At 37.7% G+C, this 20,372-nt stretch overlaps 3 protein-coding genes across 13 annotated transcripts in view; 1 reads left to right on the top strand and 2 right to left on the bottom strand.

Annotated features, from left to right (window-relative positions):
• Window positions 1–20,372, bottom strand: part of LOC122076131 (carbon catabolite repressor protein 4 homolog 6-like) — a 68,105-nt gene that overhangs the window by 23,455 nt on the left and 24,278 nt on the right. The gene's annotated exons all lie outside the window — the stretch shown is intronic.
• Window positions 2,258–10,066, top strand: LOC122076132 (protein MAIN-LIKE 1-like). 6 transcript variants are annotated; one of them, XM_042641431.1, is made up of 10 exons: window positions 2,258–2,751; window positions 2,916–3,077; window positions 4,137–4,577; window positions 4,694–6,134; window positions 6,417–6,507; window positions 6,612–6,702; window positions 6,808–7,204; window positions 8,180–8,323; window positions 8,523–8,579; window positions 9,789–10,066. In XM_042641431.1, exons 1-4 carry the CDS (start codon window positions 2,284–2,286, stop codon window positions 5,348–5,350), a joined length of 1,728 nt encoding a protein of 575 aa, XP_042497365.1. In that variant the 5' UTR covers window positions 2,258–2,283; the 3' UTR covers window positions 5,351–6,134; window positions 6,417–6,507; window positions 6,612–6,702; window positions 6,808–7,204; window positions 8,180–8,323; window positions 8,523–8,579; window positions 9,789–10,066. The 6 variants fall into 6 exon arrangements, with proteins under 6 accessions (XP_042497365.1, XP_042497364.1, XP_042497367.1 ...); XM_042641430.1 differs by having other exon boundaries at window positions 6,420–6,507; XM_042641433.1 differs by having other exon boundaries at window positions 2,258–2,598; window positions 2,688–2,751; window positions 4,694–6,507.
• LOC122076133 overlaps window positions 14,778–20,372 on the bottom strand; it is a 6,863-nt gene continuing 1,268 nt past the window's right edge. Inside the window, exons 2-6 of one of the 4 annotated variants that reach the window (XM_042641434.1) lie at window positions 18,101–20,120; window positions 17,897–17,975; window positions 17,356–17,634; window positions 16,005–16,104; window positions 14,778–15,246 (exon numbers count right to left, since the gene is read on the bottom strand). In XM_042641434.1, coding sequence (XP_042497368.1) covers window positions 18,312–20,036 — 1,725 coding nt within the window. In that variant the 5' untranslated portion in view covers window positions 20,037–20,120 and the 3' untranslated portion in view covers window positions 14,778–15,246; window positions 16,005–16,104; window positions 17,356–17,634; window positions 17,897–17,975; window positions 18,101–18,311. Of the gene's footprint in view, window positions 15,247–16,004; window positions 16,105–17,355; window positions 17,635–17,896; window positions 17,987–18,100; window positions 20,121–20,372 lie in introns of all 4 variants that reach the window. The other 3 variants (XM_042641437.1, XM_042641436.1, XM_042641435.1) reach the window with 3 other exon arrangements.

A 20,372-nucleotide genomic window follows, 5' to 3' on the forward strand; every position in this document is an offset into this window, starting at 1 on the left:
AGAGTATTAAGCTGGATTGCAAGATCTGATGGAAATTCAACTGCTGGATTGTGAGATACGAATATTTCCTTCATCAAATAGGAAAGTCGAAACCCAGAAAATAACATAATTGATGGCAGGGTATATATAATTAAGAATAGTAACAATCAGAGACCTTTTTTTTTTTTTTTTTTTTTTTTTTTTTTTTTTTTTTTAATTATTCTTATTATATTAAGCAGCAATATGAAACCATAAACAGTAGCCGGTCAATTTTTTAAATATTTAGATTTTTTTTGTCCCTGATTTTGAGAAGTTCTTTGTGAGTGGCTTCCCGAAAAGGACTGCAATTGTATGAATCTCATATTGGATGCTCAGGTATGTAGCCCTGAGAGTAGCCGTTTGATGAGTTATTTTACCTGAAAATTTGACTTTCCCTTCCAAGGTAGTTTTGATTGTCCGACAGTATAGGAATGTTGGATCTTTCTCTTTTGGGCAATAGTCCCCAGCCAGGCATCTTTGGTGGTTGTTATCACCACAAGGATATCTATCTACTTTTATGGGGCTAACCGGGGTGGGTGGGAACCTTGGGCATGAATCTAATTCCTCTGTAAGTGGTGTGAAATAGAATATTCAGGACAGCTAATTGTAATGCCAAAAAAATTGAGACTCGACAACAGCTTACTTTTGGAGTTCAAGTGGATGTGCATGGGTCTATCTAATTTTGCTCAATTTCAATGTAGTACACTCTCTCTTTTGTGGGTGGAAATTATTCTTGTTGGTTTTAGAACCGTCCAAATTTGGAGATCCTCTGAATTCTACAATGGAAGTAGAGAAAAGATTTTGGCTGAAGTGGGAAGGGACCAGATGTGGCTAATTATTTGAGGATTATGATATATTCTTAAGTAATTGGTGTAGGGGAATATGCTTGAGTTCTCAATTCAAGTGAGAACAAAAAAGAAAGTATGGAACAATGGAATGTTATGGGTGTAGTAGCGTCCCCTGTTTTTCATTTTTTTTGGCCCTCTTTGGCTATGTTCTTAAAATTCATTTAAGAAGAAAAAAGAAGAAATAAGCATAAAGAATCAAAACCACATCTCAACTATTTTTATAGGTTATACCATTATACTTCTCATACTACAAATATTAGGATTTCAGAAACTAATACAAGATTGCCATGATGACTAGTTAACCACAGAAGGCACTTAAGAGGCAATTAAAATAATTTTCGAACTAATCATTCATGTTAGGATCATCTTTGCTATGACGTTCATTTACTAAATTCAGTAAATTTGGATTAATAGTGCGTCAAGTTGACAACGAACACTTATTATTATTTTTTTGGATGAATATAACCAACACTTATTATAATTATCCATAAATTGTCAATCTTTTTGCATAGTTCCTTGTGCTCGCCATTTAGTTGGAAATCTCCATGTAGGCGACCTTGTTAAGTTGGAATAAGGTTTAGGATGTTGTTGTCTAGTCTACGTATTGGGTGAATATACCCACATTGCATATCCACCTCTTTGAGTATTATACTTTGATGACTAGATATTGCAACCATAAAGAGTGTAATTATTGCAACAATATTGACATACTAAAGAAGAACATTTGTGGATCTAGTATTAGATATTTTAATATCCAATTTATCTTCTCTTTATTATTGAAATTAATGTTATAATTAACTATATGTTTTGGATCATGTGTCAGGTGCATAATGTCGGTGGATCCTCTCCAACTGGACATTATACGAAGAATCTCAGAAAAAAGAGCAATGCATGTTGAGAACAACCCACCTTCTAGGGAGTTGACATATTCTAGTATGTCTGGAAATTTGGAGGGTGAATATGAATCTACTGATAGTGGAGACGTTGGAGGTCAAGCCATGGTTAGTAATGTTGTAGATGATTCAGTATTGTCAATTGGACCATCCATGGATAAAGATATATCAAGTACGGACATTGTTCTATATGATCAATCCAATCACGTTTCAGAGTTGATCTGGAAGGGTGAGGTAATATATTTGTTGTATCTGCGCGTAATATAATCTTTGTTTTTGTCATGCATAAAATATATGACCACTAAGTTTCTTGTTTCAAATTTACCCTTTTTCAGAAGAGACGTGTGCTACGGAGTAATGAGCATAGTCGAACGTCCACTGAGTGGAAGTTGAGTAAAGAGCAAAAGCGGTTAGTTGAGATTGCTGGATTCAAATACTTACGCCTTATAGGGCATTTCCAAATGGATCGGTGTCTATTGACAGCATTGGTATATAGGTGGCGAAATGAGACTAATACATTTCACATGCCACAATTTGAGATGACTATAACTTTGGAAGATGTGGCATATATTTTGGGTCTTAGAGTAATCGGGAAGGCTGTTACTGGGAAAATGTACAAGGAGGCTGAGGATATACTAGGCATGGTACTTGGACAACATCCCTCAGATCCTACCAACACGAAGGCTCTACGGAGTGGTTGTGTCAAGTTAACATGGTTGAGGAACCAATTTTCCCATCTGCAAAGCAATGCTTCTGAAATAGATGTTATTCGTGCTACCCGGGCATATTTGTTGCATCTTCTTGGAACTACCATATTTGCTAACACATCCGGAAATATGGTTAGTGTTTCATATCTACCATTGCTTGCTGATTTCGTTGAATGTGCTGAATATGCATGGGGCGCTGCTACTTTAGCTTTCTTGTATAGGGCATTGATGCGTGCCTCAAGGAAGAACACTGCTAATATTGGAGGTTCAATGACCCTATTTACAGTACGTTAACTAGTTAATTTGGGACTATGATCGTGCTTCTGAATTTTAGGAAAATTGGTTCAAGTCTATCTGGCTTTTTTCTTTTGACCTGTACTTTATTAGCATATCTTAGTGTTTGTTATTCATGATGCATGTTTAACATGGATTTCAAATTTAACTTATAGGTATGGGCTTATGAGCGCCTAGGGGTTGGTAGACCAGATGTTGTTCGCCTATGTAGGCCTTTCCCCCGAGCTGTTAGATGGAAATGCCGGCGTAGAACTGACAACATTCATAATTGCTATAGACCGTATCGGCAAGAGCTTGATCAACTTAAGGAATGCGAGGTTAGTAAAATCTATTTCTCCCTTTTATTTTAAAATTTTGTTCGGTTACTATATGTGTCTTCCTATTTCATTTAAGAGAAACATATAAAGACCTCCTCCCAAAAAAAGGCCTCCTATTGACTTCTTTTTCAACAATAACTCTCTTATAACATTAGAGAATAGCTCTTTTTCTCTGACTTTCCTGCATCATTCTGGTCCATAGATTGAACCTGGTTTCTTTGCATCATTAGTAGGTTAGCTGCAGGCTGCCCTTGGTAAGGTTTGACCCAATGCAATTTTCTTAATGGTCGACATTGATTCACCAAATTTGGATCTTGGAAGCTTGTTTTTAGTTTCTTAGTTACAGCATCTTGCATGGGAAAAGGACAAGAAGGGAAGGGACATCTAATTTTCCTGTTCTTAATTGGATGGAGATTTATTGAAGTTTGTCCATGGATATGGTGGCTGATTGTGGTAGTGTTAGTAGGAGGCCTTGCAGTATGTGTGTTTAGTTTTTCTCCAGTGCGGAATCTTGTTGGCACCAAAATGGTGAAGTGAAGGTTATTTCCAAATAGAGGTCGTTACTTTTTCTGTAGAAATGCATCTTGATGTCGCAAAATGGTGAAGTGACAAGTTGTGACTTTCTTTGGGTTCCCTTTATTCACAAAGGTGCTATAATTAGGTTTAAAAATTGATTCAAAGTTACTAAACCTTATGTCATTATGAATATCTTCACATTATATGATTGGGCATGTGAAATTACTGGATTTACACTCATTGGTAAAAAATGTGTTAATTACTAAGGACAAAAACTTAAGGTTACGATTTCTTCATATGAATTATGTGCCATTTCTGGAAATGGTCTGACGGGATTTCTTAAAACCAAATGTGTGCCCATTTTTTTAAGTTGATAGCAAGAGAAATCATTTCTAATTTGTTTAGAAAATATTTTTTATTTTTTGGCATATGATTGCAAGAGATTGCATCCAATTTCTTAGAATATGAAATAAATTTTCTTTGTATCGAACACCACATTTGCAGCCATGTTTCTTAACCTTCTAACCTATGTTTCCTTTGTAGGTCAATTGGCAGCCATATGCAACACTTGCGAGTGCTCCTCTTGTTGGTCTTATAGGATCATATATAGGTCTGGCTCGCACATGGCTGATTCATTTCAATGTGGTTGAGATGCATCTTCCAGATCGATGTTTGCGTCAATTTGGACTAGAACAAAATGTGCCTCAAAGTGTCGCTAGATGGCAGCGTCACACGGTGGCTAGGCTAGGCATAGATTATAAGGATTTGTTTCAGCGAGAGGTGAGTGAGTGGACATACTTCAATGACTCCTTCGAAATAGTTAATGCTCCTCCAGAGTCGAACCCAGGAATTACACAATCAAATTACCTTCAGTGGTATCTAAGGGTCAGCCATGTTAGGATTCATCCTCCTCATGAAGTTGACGACCAACGTCCCAATGAGTATAGGTTGAAAGGTTATGGAGATAGTGAAGCATTGGACTTGGTATGTTGACAATTTTGAACGAATTAAATAGTTGTTCATTGCCTTTAACCAATTGTCTTAGAACACTAATTGTTCAATATTTCATATTTTTCTATTAATAATTTTCCCATCATCAGCGTCGTCTCATCCATCGGGTCACTACAAAGCTCCGACCTCTATTGGAGCCACTTTTAATTGACGATGTAGGTGTGGAGATCAACGAGTTGGTAGATACATTAGCCAAGGAAGGTTATGATGATTCATGTCCTAATACATATGTGAAACACATTGACAATCCTCTCCCCACAACGGTCGAAGGTATTTCTTCAACAACTGAATTTGAAAAGTACAGTGGATCTGATGAATCAGTCTCGAATAGTGACAGTAGTACATATTCCACTCGTAGTCCGCAAGCACGTCCACAATCAGTGGATGAGAATGTGGCAGTGTCTGTAGGCAATGATCATTGCTTTCAACATTCTATTGTCCCCACTCAAATTACATCTGGTGCTGTTTCTAGTTCAGCTTTTGTGGATACTATTAACCACATAGAGATTGGGAACATAGAATCAGATACCAGTCAAATTAGGCATGTTCAGATTAGTGTGTCCTCTGGAGGTTCGTTGTCGAACTCAGTTGTGGAATGTGATGATACAACATTGCTTGTCCCTCCGTCGGAACACCAAATTATTTATCCATTGGGAGTGGGTTTACCTGATACGGAAAAATCCCTGCAACAAACAGTCTCTACAGGGGCCACAACGGATGTGATAAAACAGTCGATGGTTACATGAAATGTGGCAAAGCAGCTTGTTGTACGTAAGAAGGCTCGGTGGAGATACTAGTTTACCATGGTGGTTTTATTTTTTTGTGAACGACTACAAGGTAGTGTTTTTTTGTTTTGGATTGACCTAAGATGGCCAATTAAAAAATGTTGCAGCATTTAGTGGTTGTAAAAAAATGTGGTATAGTCAACAAGGTAGTGTCTTTTATTTTGGTTATTTTTATATTATGATTCATAATGCCAACTGTTATAACATGTCAGACTAGACAAAATTGAAACCTATTTCATTTTTTGTTTTTTATTGTCTGTCTTGTGGTTTTAGAAACTATAACTCTGTCATTTGTATGTCACGAAGGGTGATGACTTATTATTTTAATATCTCTTGTTTATTGAAACTACATTATATCATAATTCTTCAAACTGTCTCCGGCTGGATAGTTAAATCCTTTGGAAAAAATATATATCTGATTCTTATGAGGGTGTTTGGTTCGGTAAATCCTCAGGATGACATTCTTTAGAATGATAATCTTAATTTTTTGAGTTGTTTGGTTCCACTATGATGGCCCTCATAAGAGAGGCACCTACTTCCAATGAATGACTATATTACAAACGTGGATGGAGACTTTTGGTTTTTGTCAACACTAAAACTCAGATTTGAGCAACCATCTTAACCCTTACTATAAAAGGGGAACGTGGGAAGACGTACTCTACGGAGGCCAATAAACCCACGCTAATGTGAAGAAACTTCTTTGGTTCGATACCCTCTCACACCGAGAGTCCATCGCCGGTGACTGGTAAGCTCTCTCTTTCTCTCTCTCTCACACACACACACTTTCTTGTTTTCTCTGCCAACCGCTCTCTATTTCCATTTCATGGAGTTGTATTGTTAGGTTTTTAAAACCAAAATCTACTACTCTCTCTCTCGCTTTCATTGTCTACGGCTCTCTATTTTGTGTTCATGGAGTTGTTAGGTTAGGTTTTTAGAACCAAAGTCTATCGCTCTCTATTTTGTGTCGTGAATTTTATTTTTAGGTTTGTTAACTCAAAACTCATGTGCTCTGTTCATGGAAATGTAGCAGTGGCAATCGAAGTGCTTGGGTTTGTTCTCTAGTTCGCCTGCCCTTCCACTGGCTCTGCAAAATTGGATTTCGTATTCGGAGTTGTAAGGTTAGGTTTTTTAAACCAGAATCTGTCGTTCTCTATTTTGTGTTGTGAAGTTAATTTTTAGGTTTTTAACTCAAACCTCATATGCTCTGTTCATGAAAAAGTAGCAATGTCCATCGAAGTGCTTCGGTTTGTTCTCTAGTTCGACTGCCCTTCCACCAACTCTGCAAAATTGGATTTGGTATTCGGAGTTGTAAGGTTAGGTTTTTAAAACCAGAATCTGTCATTCTCTATTTTGTGTTGTGAAGTTTATCTTTAGGTTTTTTAACTCAAATCTCATATGCTCTGTTCATGGATATGTAGCACTGGCGATCAAAGTGCTTGTATTAGTTCTCTAGTTCACCTGCCCTCCCATCGAGTTTTAGCAAAATTGGATTTGGTATTCTCCTCCTCCTCTCTCTCTCTCTCTCTTTCTGGCTTTCTCTGAACGTCGCTCTCTATTTGGGTAAGATGGGTCAATTGGCTTTCTCTACCAATCTCTGAACTAACCCAAGAATTACTTCACAGTTGCATATGTTCCCTTTAACCTTCTGCATTTTGCCTTAATCACATGGCAATGTATCACCATCGCTTATGTTTTGCTACTATATTTTCTATTGCTGGATATCGAGAAGTATACATGTGGATGCTATGAATACTTCCATATAGGCGGCGGCGGCCTTCGCTGAGTGCTCTGTCGCTTGGGTTTCTGGAGCGAGAGGTAATACACCAACAGTAGAATGTTAATGTTGTTCTAAAGGCTTGACCTGTCCACTCTTGTATCCACTTATAGATTTTTCCCCTTTTCTTCAAATAAAATTGTTCTGTCATGTTGTACAAATTGTAACTTTTGTCTAATTATTATTCTTGCAATTTTTGGGTTATACTGCCATAAAATTCATGTATTAATCAAAGGTTTTTCCTTTTTTCATGTTAACCAAAAAAACTAAGGGGAAATCTTTCGTACCACAACTGCACCTGAAACAGGTTCATGATTTTGTTCCATATTTTAGTCTCTCTTATATTATTGGATATGCCCTATCTTGGTTGCAAATCGATGTTGATAGCATAAATTCTTACATAGTAGGAGATGAGCATTATAAAATATGAATTGGAAAGTGGTATTGTTTGACGGTCTTTCTTTCTAAATCTAGTGGTTTTTGAAAAATTGAAGAGTTTTTTGTGTCCAAGCTAGGTTGGTTTACCTGACCCAGTTTATTTCTTGCGAGACATCAAACAGTCAAGTCAAATCTGCCTGGTTTTAAATTTCGCTCTCTTTGAAATCGCTAATATTGCAGTCATGTGTCGACTGGCAACCCTGTGATTGTGGCAAATCTCATCTTTTCCTTAGGGATTACTCCAACCTTGTGGACTCTAGTTGTGTTTGCACTTCTGGGAATTACGACAAACAAAATTTTGTTTTTTTCTTAAGACAAGTAAACTATATCTTTGTGCCTTTCCTTCAATGATAAAGGGAACCTCCTAGCTGAGGGCTGTGTGTCCCCCTTTTTCCTTTCTCCCTCCTTAGGGGTTGCTAGAATATTCCTCCCTCTTCGTAATATATTATCTTATAAACGGGCCGCCCCCCAAAAAAAAAAAAAATTGATAAAGGGAACCTTATTCCAGAAGAGGAATCATTCATTTGAAGTTGTCTGTGGGTTCATGGTTGTTTGCCTATGTTCCTCTCTGATGACAGGAGTTTGAGAGACAGCTAGCTGCAAAATAAGCTTCTCTTCCTCAGGAACCAGCTTCAGATGATGATAATGCTGTAACTATTCTCGTTCGGATGCCTGATGGTAGCCGCCGTGGCCGTCGCTTTCTCAAGTCAGACAGGCTCCAGGTAGAAATGAAGAAATATCATCCTCTTTGATGTGTAGAAATTATTCTTGATTCTTTAATATTGGTTCAATCTTACAGCTTTCTTCTTTTGCATTGCTGTCACTTTTTGACTTCATTGATGTAATGGATATTTCCTTTTGTATTTGTGTATAATTTCTCTTGATTCTTTAATCTGACAGCTGATTTCTTTTGTATTGCAGTCTTTTTTTGACTTCATTGATGTGGGTAGGGCCGTTAAACCTGGTACCTACAAACTGGTAATTGTCCGTGCTTATTACTTTCTGTTCTTCTAATTTCTGGTATTACATCATCTTTGGTTAATTGATTGCAAACCTACTGAATTAAACAATCTACTATCCTTTCATGCACACACTTTTACTCTCGGTTACTGTTGCAGGAATTATGTGATGCTTATGCTTAGTATATATGTCTTGTTATAATAAACATGCTTTCTGCACTAACCAGTTTAGTCTGCGGTATCCCTTATAACCTAGAGATAAAAAGGCATTCTGTTTAATAATTTCTTGGATATTTCAGGTGTTTGTGGAAATTACAGATAATAACAGGATATTAATGATTCTCTAGCAATTATGAGAATTTTCCTTACCCTTTTTTCCCCCCTTTGAACATCTGCCAATGGGAATAGATATGAAAGAAAAATAAACAGAAAAAGATCAAGAGTATTTTCTCCCTCTATTTTCCTGTAGATTTACTGTGGCCTTGATGGTCTCAGATGGTTCTGTGACGTTAAGCACTGGTGTCTGTCCCTTTGTATCACATTTTCTGAGCCATAGGTTAATGGTGGACAATTCCATAGGTTTAAATCCGGACAGGGGGGTGGAGTTATGGAACCGAAAAGGGTTCCAGTTCCTCTTCAATCCAGTTTTTACTGATCAAACCATGGTTTTGTAAGAGAATTTATAAGTGGATTAAAATTTGGAGGGAAAAAAAATATATATATGGGCCTGAAACCGTGAAGCTTTGAATGGGTGGTTTTCAGAGAGTCAATGAGGGGCAGTTCCAGTCTAACCTGGTTTGACCACCTACTCTGGTTTTTAAAACTGTGGCTGAGACTTTGTTCCATGAAGATGGTATGCGCAGGTAGCCTTTGGTTTCATTTTACATTAAATTTCATTGACATTGGACCAGTAATTCTTTACTCTTCTGATTTAATAGATAATTGATGGAAATGAAAATCTGGATAAATGTTGAGCTAGTTCTTGAAACACAGTGGGGTGACTGGTTCACCATCGGATGTTGAATTTAAATTTTGCATGTCATCAAAATTATCTGATGTTGAACCGCTGGATTGCAAGATGGTCCCTGAACCGGTTTAACAATTCTCTTGTAATTGTAATGCATTAGAGAATGAAAGACTTATTTCTGTTATGTATAACAGTCGCACTACTCGTACAATTGATGAATGGAACTTGGACTGACACTTCCTTGTTTTTCATGCTGGACAGGTGAGGCCATACCCTCGGCGTGCTTTCAGTGATGGTGATAGTGAATTATCTCTGGGTGAACTAGGTCTAACCAGCAAACAAGAAGCCTTATTTATGGAATTGGTTTAGGAAAGATGATTACCCTAATTGTAAGTAGGAAAACACAGGAAAAGGAGAGTACCTTTGAAAATTCCATTGTAACAACAAAACATGCATGATGTAACGGTTCTTAGCTGGTGATGTTATTGTTGGAGCCCATCAAAATGCCAGAACACAGCAAAAATGCTGCTTCATCTGAAGCTGAAAATAGAATATGAGTGAAACTTTTCAGCCACCCCAACTAATCCTATCCGTCATTTGAAATCTTTATCCCCTTTTAGCCTATTTTATTCTTATTAAATTCTATCGTGTTGATCCATAATTTCATACTCCATTGCTAATATTTATTCCATAGTATTATTAATTCAGTTTAGCTTCTGTTAAATTGTTCCCGGAATCCCACCTTTGCAAATCATATTCCCTTAAAAACCTCTATTATAGGGGTTTCGCATTGTCGAGTTTGCATTAGAGGAGCCTTGAAGGTTTGCTCTTCCGATCAGGCTAATTAGTTCTGTGAGATGGGGCTCCTCTACTGCGCAAGAGGAGCCAATTTTTAATCTAACTGAATAAAATAAAAGATTAAACATGTCATTGCCTTTTAATTTTACTACTCTTTTATTTCTTTTATAGACCTTCACTATATCATGGATTCAGAGAGTACTGGTGATGCCATCAGATGAAATAAGTTTCTTGATTTATTGGATGATGTGCATATAACAGCGATTAGAAAACATGATATAAGTGAACAATCTCTCTCTCTCTCTCTCTCTCTCTCTCTCTCATTGTGATAGAACACATGAATCATCTCTATTTAATCGGACACTCATGTTCTCACGTGCAAATAGGATTTCTTACTAGTGTATATATATGAATATGTAAAAAATAGGCATTAATTTTCCCTCTTTCTTTTTTTGTTAAGGTCGTAATGCATTCAATGTTTCATGATCCCAATATTCCAAGCACTGGTAAACTCATGCCTATGACCTGCCCTCATTATACAATTTCTATCCAACCGTCAACTATCCTATTTGTAATTTTGAAGCTTTTCAGCACTCTATGAATTGTTACCCTTCAAATGACTGACCGAACTGCCAGTCAGCTGGAGCTACACAATAAGATGTAATTGTCCTTCCACTGTAGGACGGTCACCTCAATAGATAGCGGTTGCCTTCAAGGTTCAAGTTACATGCCAATTTTGGCCCCAATTCCTTCCCATTAAAATCCGCCCGTATTAGATCCGTTTACTTTCACTACGACCACCTCGCCATCCAACTCAACATTGGTCATTACGACTTGATAGAAGAAGGAACTTCAATACATTGGCCAAAATGATCAACTAACACTCACTATTTATAATATTGTCATCAAAAGTGCTAACGATCAACCAAAACCTTGGTAAAGAGTTTAAATGCGCAATGGTTTGTACACCTGATTCAGTACTATTTGTGCAAACACAATACATATGCCAAAAAAGATCAACCAACATCGCAAGGGAATGCCTATATAACAAGTAGTTCATTGCAATGATGATTAACTACCGGGGTTGAATTCCTTCGGGTCCATCGAAGCAATCTCCCAACAAAAAAATAACAAAAAAGGCTCCTGGTTCAACCTGCAAAATGAACTTTAATGTCAACTTCACCTCTAAGATGTGTGCTTGAAGCTTTCATACGATGAGCACAAATGCCATCTCAAAACATCTTAATAATCTATAGGACAGAGAACTTCACCTAGCATGAGATCATTAAATACTCCATCCATGATAATCCCGACTAGTCTCTGTTATGTTGAGAAATAAAATAAAATCATATAAATTATGTAATACGCATACCTCAAAATTCCATGCTCGAAGCATACCCACCACCTGGAAAATCGTCAGTGACTGATTCAACATCAAGAGAAGGATCATCAAGAATCTCATTGAGCCGTTTCAGATTTTCACGTTCCTTCTTTATGTTGTTTATAATCTCAACCTCCCGCTCGCAAAGATATGACTTTTGGAGCCGATGTCTCATTATGTCGATCTCATTTTGGGCATTTTCAAGGGCAATTAGTATCTTAACCCTGTTTGGTGGAACTTCACAGAATGCTTTTCGTTTTGGAGTACTCACTAGATGTGACCTGCATCTTTTTCGCAAAACGTTTACCTCTGTGATTGTACGATTGTATTCATCTTTCAAATTTTGAAGCTCAGAGTCGAATGCTAAAGGTGGACGAAGAAATTGTGGAACCATCGCTGGACAAAATTGAGTTCCCACAACGTACTCAAGCATCCTGGTGCAAACATAAGAGTAGAGTGGAATATAAAAACATTGTTGATTTTTAAGCTATTTCCTTTCCTACACATTATTTTTAATTTTTTATTGTTTATTTTTTTAACTTACAACGAGCAGGATGGAGATGGTCGCTGGTCCATCGAGGTCGCGCGTCCGTCGTCACTGGAGATGGTCGCTGGTCCGTCTAGGTCGCTCGTCCGTCGTAACTGGAGATGTTAGCTGGTCCGTCGAAGTCGCGCGTCCATTGTCAGTGGTGATGTCGCAGAAACCTGCTCGCTGGTCTCTCAGAGGAAGGAGTCGAAAACCTTAGAACGGAGATGGTCGCTGCTCCGTCGAGGTCACACGAAACTCGTCGCTGCCTCGTCATCGCTGATCGAGGTACTAGGAAGAGTTGGGTTGGCAGTATCATATACGCTAGAATGGAGGTGGAAGTGATGAAGTGAAGCCGTGTATTGGTTGAAGAGGGTAAGGGGATTTGGAATTTCTCAGAACTAGGTCGGGTATGGAAGCGGTGACGCCTGATCAGTTTGGTTTTGGATTAAGGTTAAATTGAACCAATTAATACAAGGGAAAATTACAATATTACTCAAAATTAGGTTTTTATTTACAAATTTACCCACTTTAAGTTTGTGATAACTAAATTGCCCTACTCAAGTTTTTACACACAGCCACACGTTGCCCGTGGATTTTTTACTAGTATATATATATATATATATGAATTTATATGTTTTTATTTTTGATTAATGTTTCGAGCAGCAATCGATTCGATTGCCTATCATTCCTTCAAACTCTGACGTTACAGAGACCAATGGTACGATTCGAAAGGCTCCACTTGGGTTTGATTGAATGTGACGTAAGTATATTTCCTCAACTTTACCATATAGTCATCATTGCCTGTATATATATGTTAGTAACTAGTGCTTCACATGAATACTGTTGTGGTGCTTCACATGAATACTATTGAAGCAATCCTGCAAATTTTCCAAAATTGCCCAAGTGGTTGTACCTATACTCATCCTGACAAAGCAAAGCATGCAACTTTTTCAATATTCTATCATGTCAAAGAACTTGCCCAACGCTTCAGTAATCATTACAATTTGGAATCTCTGGTATAATACTTTTTCAAGATGCCCATCATGTTGAAGAACACTATTACATAATATAGTGAATTTGATGATGGCCTACCACTACTTATCCTTTGGAATCATCTATGTATTCAAGATTCACATTATATTAAAAGTACCACCTACTATTACAATTTGAAGTAGGTATGGAGACTACAAATATACCCATCTGCTTCAACATCCTCTTAGCCACCTTGAAAATGTTGAAGTAACTCTATAATGACGTCCAGTAGCTCCAAAGCTAGTAATTCTGCTCCCAGTGTGAATCAAGAGAAAGGGAAAGAGGAGCTTCGACTGAAGGAGAGAATGCAAGAGCTACTTGATGATCGTGAGAATGCACGCCGTGAAGCAAGAGATCTACGAGTAGAGCTTCCCCTTCGAAAAGACCTTTACAAGGCGAAGGATGTCACGACTTTGGACGAAAATATATGAATCCTAAGTCGTGAAATTTCAAAAACACATACAAGAACTAGGCGTGCCTATTTTGAACACAAAAGGGTTGAATCAAAGAAGATCATACACGACCAACGTTTAGAATTGGAAAGTGTTCGTAAGATGAAGAACAATTGTGATATGACTTCAGAATCATCCGGAAGCGATGACGACGCAATGACAGGCGATGATGCTTACCCTATACTGCAGTAGGAATTGCAGGCAAGAAAAATTCCATCTATGAAGTTGTTTTATGCATTTCAACTTTCGTTTTTATTGAATAAAATCCATGAAGGGGGTTGTGAGGTTAAAATAAATGAATATGAGAAATTTACTACTGTAATGGCATGTTTTCCTTAGGAACATCCATATTTTAAATTTACAGCTACTCAATATATATTCACTTACTGTTACCAGCTATGGTTTGATTCAACTTCCCAATTCTATATATACACATACCAGCCCTCTCATGTCCATGATGACAGCCTTTATGCTTCAGGCTGGCAATGGTAAGGTGACCTCAGGTTCCCAAAGAAGAACTGTCGATAGATAGGTGGTTGAAACTGCAATAGGGTACCGGACAACGAATTGCCCGTCTTCATCTTACAATGGTCACAATTTTCGTTGTCAATGGTAACAACTGTTATATCATTCTGCTCTGTAGTTATTTAATTTGCAGGGAGTAAACTAAGGGGAGAGTTCAATCCAGAGTGCCCAATCAGAACAACAGTTTCCTAAAGCAACCATTAGTTTCATTGAAGCCTAAAGATCATGTATTTTTAACAATATATATTGGATCACCAGGGGAAAGGGTAACATATCTGAAAATATGGACCAGAGGTCAGAGAGAAGAAAATGTTCTCCAATATTTTAAAAAGAGGTTCTGATTCTTTGAAATGAGCCACGTGACAAGTTGTGGGTGACCAGGTGGGCTGAACCAAGTTTTCAAATGACCGAAGACACGCAGAAGCACACACAAACACACAAACACACACACACACACAGAAGCACACACAAACACACACACACACTTCTGAACACACTCGTCTGCATAAACCATTTTCCCTAGATCCATATACTTGAGAATCAAGACAGAAAACATATTCTAGTTCTTCCATAAGCTGCAGGCCAAAGTACTTTATCAAGCAGCTTCAAATATTACATAACAAGCTCATCAAAATAAATAAAATCAATGAAATAACAATGTAGAAAAAGATGCTTGTGAGAAGCAACAAGACCTTAAAAGAAGCTTAGAGCTCTTAGGCTTGTTGTAATTACAGAAATGATCTTCTGGGGCTGTTTGAGCATGAAATTGGCATTTTAAATATCAACAATGGTATTGTACAAGAAGCAATTCTTTCAGTTTGAGTTGCCTAAGAATTTCTCAGTGTCACATTCAGAGCCACAGAGAGAAGCCAGTTGATCTTCAAAAACCTTGACATGACATAGAGGCCCACCAACTTCATCTGCAAAGACTATCTTATTCCTGTCCTTGTGAAGTCCATAACTAGATGTTGGAGCAGTAGCAGCTTTGTTTCCAGACGATCTCTGTGATCAATTGAAGAGAAACACTATTCAAATTTCAAGTAAAAGTGACTGTGTTAAAGACTGGACCTTGTACTGTGGGGTTACACTTTCATGTGTACCACAGTACTATTTCATGGATTATCTCTATTCTAATCAGGTGTTTCTCCTTTCCTAATTAGTCTAGACTTCTTTTTCTTTTCTTACTTGACAAGGATTTTCTTTCCTTGCTGGATGTAAGTTATTATTGAGTATGGTAAGAGGGAGTCTGGAAGTGCATTCTTTCAGCTCTCTTACCAGTCTCTACTCTCTTCTTCTCTCTTTCTCTTGTGTGATTACTGTTGTTTAGTTACTGATATAGTTACAGACTGGTTAAGTACATTGTAGATAGGCCCTTGGACGTCCCTGATAGCTCACACATGAAGCTAATAAGCTTCTGGCCTGAAATGATTCCATGAGATTATCACATCACCATCTCCCTGTCGGCCAACTTCCAGCCCAACCACCAACACACCAACCCCCAAAAAAAAAAAATTTCAGAACTCCAAAGGATGCAGTTCTCCTTAAAATTTCTTGCAATGTCATTCCTGAACAGAAGCTCAATATAAGATTATAAGGTACCATATTTCTCAAGGCAAAGCCAAAGGTCTACTTGTGTTGGCCATAAAATTCCCCAAGAAAAAGAGTGGGGGTGGTTGTCATTGTAGAGATCTTTCCATATGGTAAGCATCATATAAGCTGGCATCTTTAACAAGGAGTAAGATAAGAAGAAAAGAACAAACCATAATTCTACAGAAACGGCTGCAGTCTCTTGCCATCATGGAAAGCCACCTTCTTGTGGTCTCTTCAACTTCTCCAGCCCTGTCGGGTCACTACTCTCATCTGTCACAGATGAACATCAAGCAAAATAAATTAGCCCCCAACAAAGAACATGCAAGGAGCTATGCATGAACATAAATAATCTGTTTTCAAATATGAACAGATGGATATACATCTGATCTATGTGGGTTGGCAGGTTCTGTTAGTTCTGACAGCTTTACTTAACATTAACCACAAAAGATACGGACACAAGAGAGAACTGTTCTGTATTCTCCCTACAATTGAGCAAGATCTGCATATCGAACTCATAAGCAGATGACAATCTTCAGAAGATCCTTGTGAATGAAAAAATTTAGGTATATAGGTTCTCAATCAAAGGTGAAATAGAGGATGATGTCGCACAAAGAATTAGAATAGGGTCGACATATTCCTTTAGAACTCAAAGAAAAACTCTATAGGACGACAGCAGTGTTAAATGATCAAGGGCTACCAAACTGCCCTTGTAAACACATAAACAAGATTTAGAAAATCAATACTGCTTTACGATACATACATTTGTTTACCTATAAATAACATTATAACATCATCATACCATACTTATAATAAGGAATAAGACAGAGTACATATGTGTGTGTATATATATATATATATATATGGGATTTTCTCATTGACATGCCCCAAGGTGTCATAATTTGTAACCTTACTTTTTTTGTCCTTTTGTCAAGACATACAATTTTTTTACAATGAGGGTAATTGTGTCATTTCACATATGCACTTGAGAAATGTGCATAACAACACCACCTTTTTGATAATGACATAATGATATATCCCTTACAACTTGTTTTTGAAAAACCTTTTATACCCCTATCCTAAAATCATTTGGGAATAAGACAAGGGGCAATTAAAAATTATCAAATTCTAAATAAACCTATAGAGGTTTTATTCAGAGTCTCAGACACTCATTCTATAAATATATAGTGTGGGTGGTGGGCGAACAAGATTTTTGATTCTTGACCACCCTCATATCATACAAAATATACCCTAAAACCAAGATTTTCATGGGGAGCAATTGGGGCCTTGTTAACATCTGCACATGTTGTTGACACCAGAACAAGCCAACAAATAAAAAAGTTCAGATGTACCAATCAAATAACATTATAACCACTTCCAAAGTAGAACATGACTACTAGATATTATAGTTTAAGAGCAAATATAGGTACTCTAGACTCTATATTTTTCATTTTATTTTCTGTCAAGACTACTAGGTAGGTAACAAACGGCATTATAAATTACAAGCTATTCATGTTGGCATACCTCATCTACAGTATATTTCAAAGATTTAGATGGATAGACTTCAGAGTGCAGTTTTTCTTCTATGATGTCCTTCATGCACTTCAACTCCTTCACAAGCTTCATTGCAAGACACTCGATGTCACGCATCTGGCGCTGAGAGAATGCCATAGCACTCTCTGTAAGAGGATTGGGAGACGTGCTTTCAGTTGCAGTTTGTGGCATTGCAGAAGAAACATTTGGAGACTTGAGTATTCCTTTATGAACTAACAAGTTATGCAGTCATGCTGCACATTTGCCTAGCTATAAACAGATACAGCAATACTTTCAGATGGCGAAGGTCACCGTAAGCAAATTGGACAATTCTATTACTCCCACTGCCCATTCTATTTGTCTCCCTTTCATGGATGGTACAGATTTCTCTTGATACATTTTTAAGTTATTGTATATCCTAGACTGAGGTGAAGCTATTCAAATGTTCTGGACAAAGTCTTGTGCACTCACTCAACCCCCGGGGGTATACCAGCGTACAAATAAAACAAAATCCAAAGATTTCAGAACTTACTGGAAAGACCTATGTCATCATTTAAGTACTCGGCATCCACAGCTTGACACAGCTTTGCCTGAGAAGTCGGAGAAATGGCCTGAAAAAAACCTATCATAAACCACTTCGATAGAACATACACACACATAAAATAATAATAATAATAATAATAATAAAATAAAATAAAAAAGGGAAATTTGACATTAAGCAGAAGAATGTCCACACCTTTCTGGTTGAAAGGAGCCTTTTTGGAGGACAATCCAGCTTCAAAGCATGGAAATTCTCAACTACTTCCATGGCTGTACAACTTCTAGTATACTCAGATGGATCAGCCCTCACAGAGCAGTCTCTTACCCCAGCAATATTAGACATTGATCCCTCTTCTGTGGTAAATGAGTGTTTCTCATCGGTTGCAGAATTAAAATCCTCCGAACAGCTACAAGGATTCAAGCATGTACGACAATTCTGAGATGAGATGTAGAGGATGTCTGTTGTTCATAACACTGGTTTCAGGATCAGGAAGGTTATCATCCTTGGTGTCACCATCATTTCCCGTATCCACACCAGTAGACATCAGTCCCTCTACTGATAAAGATGATTTCTGCTTCACCTCAATTGTAGGTGAACTACAAACAATAGAACTAAAATCACTAGGAGAATTAAAGTCCTCATGAGACTTCTGAAATGGCATGTAAAGGACATCAGAGTTTCTTGTAGCATTGGTTTTGGGGTCAGGAAGGGTATCCTCCTCGCTGCCATCTCCAGTTTCCATACTTAAAATATATCCACCATCACAGTCAGGTTTTGTGCATCTAAATCCAACATCAAGGTTCAACTTATGAGGCATATGCATCACAGAGCTGCTATCCATTTCACATGATGTCCCCTGCATAAATGAATAGCTTTCATAGCTTCCACATGTCTCAGAACCAGGCTTGTTGGTGACTGATAGTGCCTCCATAGGGCTTACATTAGGATTTGATTGAGTAATGCTAACATTTGTATCAAGTTCGGAATCAGGGGAAGAAATTTTTTCTTGATTGATCACCTCTGAAAGAGTTTCTTGACTGATCACCCCGGCAAAACTGTCCTCCATTACATCCCCTGCCGTGGAACTTGCAGGAGAAGAGAGAGAATTGTCTTGATCCAAGCATTCGATTGAAACTTCTGTAACAACACAACTTCGAGACTCTGTAGTAAGAAAAATTGATTGTCCAATGGCCAACTCACTTCTCTCACATATCCCTGCCACTTCATCAGATCGGTTTGCACTGATATCAACTACAGAGTGGGAATTGACAGTAGCACCAAAGGTAAAACCATCCAAATTATGACACTCTGAAAACTCAGGTCCTGAAATCTCGATCTCAGATTTAATGGATCCAGTTAGATCCAAAGTACTTTGAGGTGAATTTTGAGGGGCACTTGGAGTTTGTTCAGATACTAAAACTGAAACAGCAGAAATAGAAGGTGAATGCACTTCTGAAATCTCAATCTCAGATTTAATGGATCCAGTTAGATCCCCAATACTTTGAGGTGAACTTGGAGTTTGTTCAGATGCTGAAACTGAAACAGCAGATTTGGAAGGCGAATGCACTTCTTTCTTAATGCACTTCCGTTTGGCCGTTACTTTTTTCAGCTTTAATTTCCAACTGCTGAGACTTTCGTCCAGGTCAGATTCATCTTCCTTCGGTTCCAATTTTGCATAATATTCACTTAGATGACAGCCTGGTTCTTTTTTCAGTTCAACAGATTTTGGAAGTTTCCTTTTCTTTGTTTTGCATCTGTCCTTAAGCTGTTTTAATGTAATTTCACTATAGCAAAGATCATCCATGTCACCTTTTCTTATGTCATCACAAGCATCCTTGCCTAAATGACACAGTTCAGGGTCAGTTTTGATTTTTCTGCCACCTGTGAGAAGAACCGGCCTGTCAATCTTGACCCCACCACAACCAAATGGCGAACTCATCAACCCCCTTCCTTGCTGCTGAAATGTTGTGCAGGAACCTAGATTTTTGGCATCTTCAGATTCATATATAGCCTCTATTGTTTTGAGCCTCAAGGCTGGTCTTCCATGAGAATCTACATTGATGATTTTCTCCACCATACCATTCTTAATTGCCCCAATAAAATGCAAATGGCTGAAGCTCCTTAATTCCATTGGTTAAAGTTGCAATCTACTCTCTGTGTCTATCTTGTGGAGACAAAATAGAGAAACTTGTAAAATTGGACAGGATAGTTGGACCTACAGCAATAAAGTGATTTTACTTGATGAGAATCAGATGCATTATACTATATTTAACAAAAAAATAAAAAAATGGCACTCAAGAACATTATTGTAAAATAAAAATGTCAACATCTAACCACCTTCGAAACAAAATAATTAATTGTCAATGGTAGAGATTGCTATCAAGTAACATAAACAAAGAAAACATGCCCAAAATAAATGAGGCAGTTTTGTGGGGTGAAACACATCAAGTTCCTAGTATTGGAAACT

This window comes from Macadamia integrifolia, chromosome 4, assembly GCF_013358625.1.
Source record: "Macadamia integrifolia cultivar HAES 741 chromosome 4, SCU_Mint_v3, whole genome shotgun sequence".
Lineage (NCBI taxonomy): Eukaryota > Viridiplantae > Streptophyta > Magnoliopsida > Proteales > Proteaceae > Macadamia > Macadamia integrifolia.

Bases quoted from the DNA above. Each gene is read 5' to 3' on its own strand.
- LOC122076132 (XM_042641428.1), top strand. From the start codon at position 2,284: ATGCCACAATTTGAGATGACTATAACTTTGGAAGATGTGGCATATATT. The intron at 3,078-4,136 runs GTTAGTAAAATC...TTTCCTTTGTAG, and splicing joins ATCAACTTAAGGAATGCGAG to GTCAATTGGCAGCCATATGC. The intron at 4,578-4,693 runs GTATGTTGACAA...TCCCATCATCAG, and splicing joins ATAGTGAAGCATTGGACTTG to CGTCGTCTCATCCATCGGGT.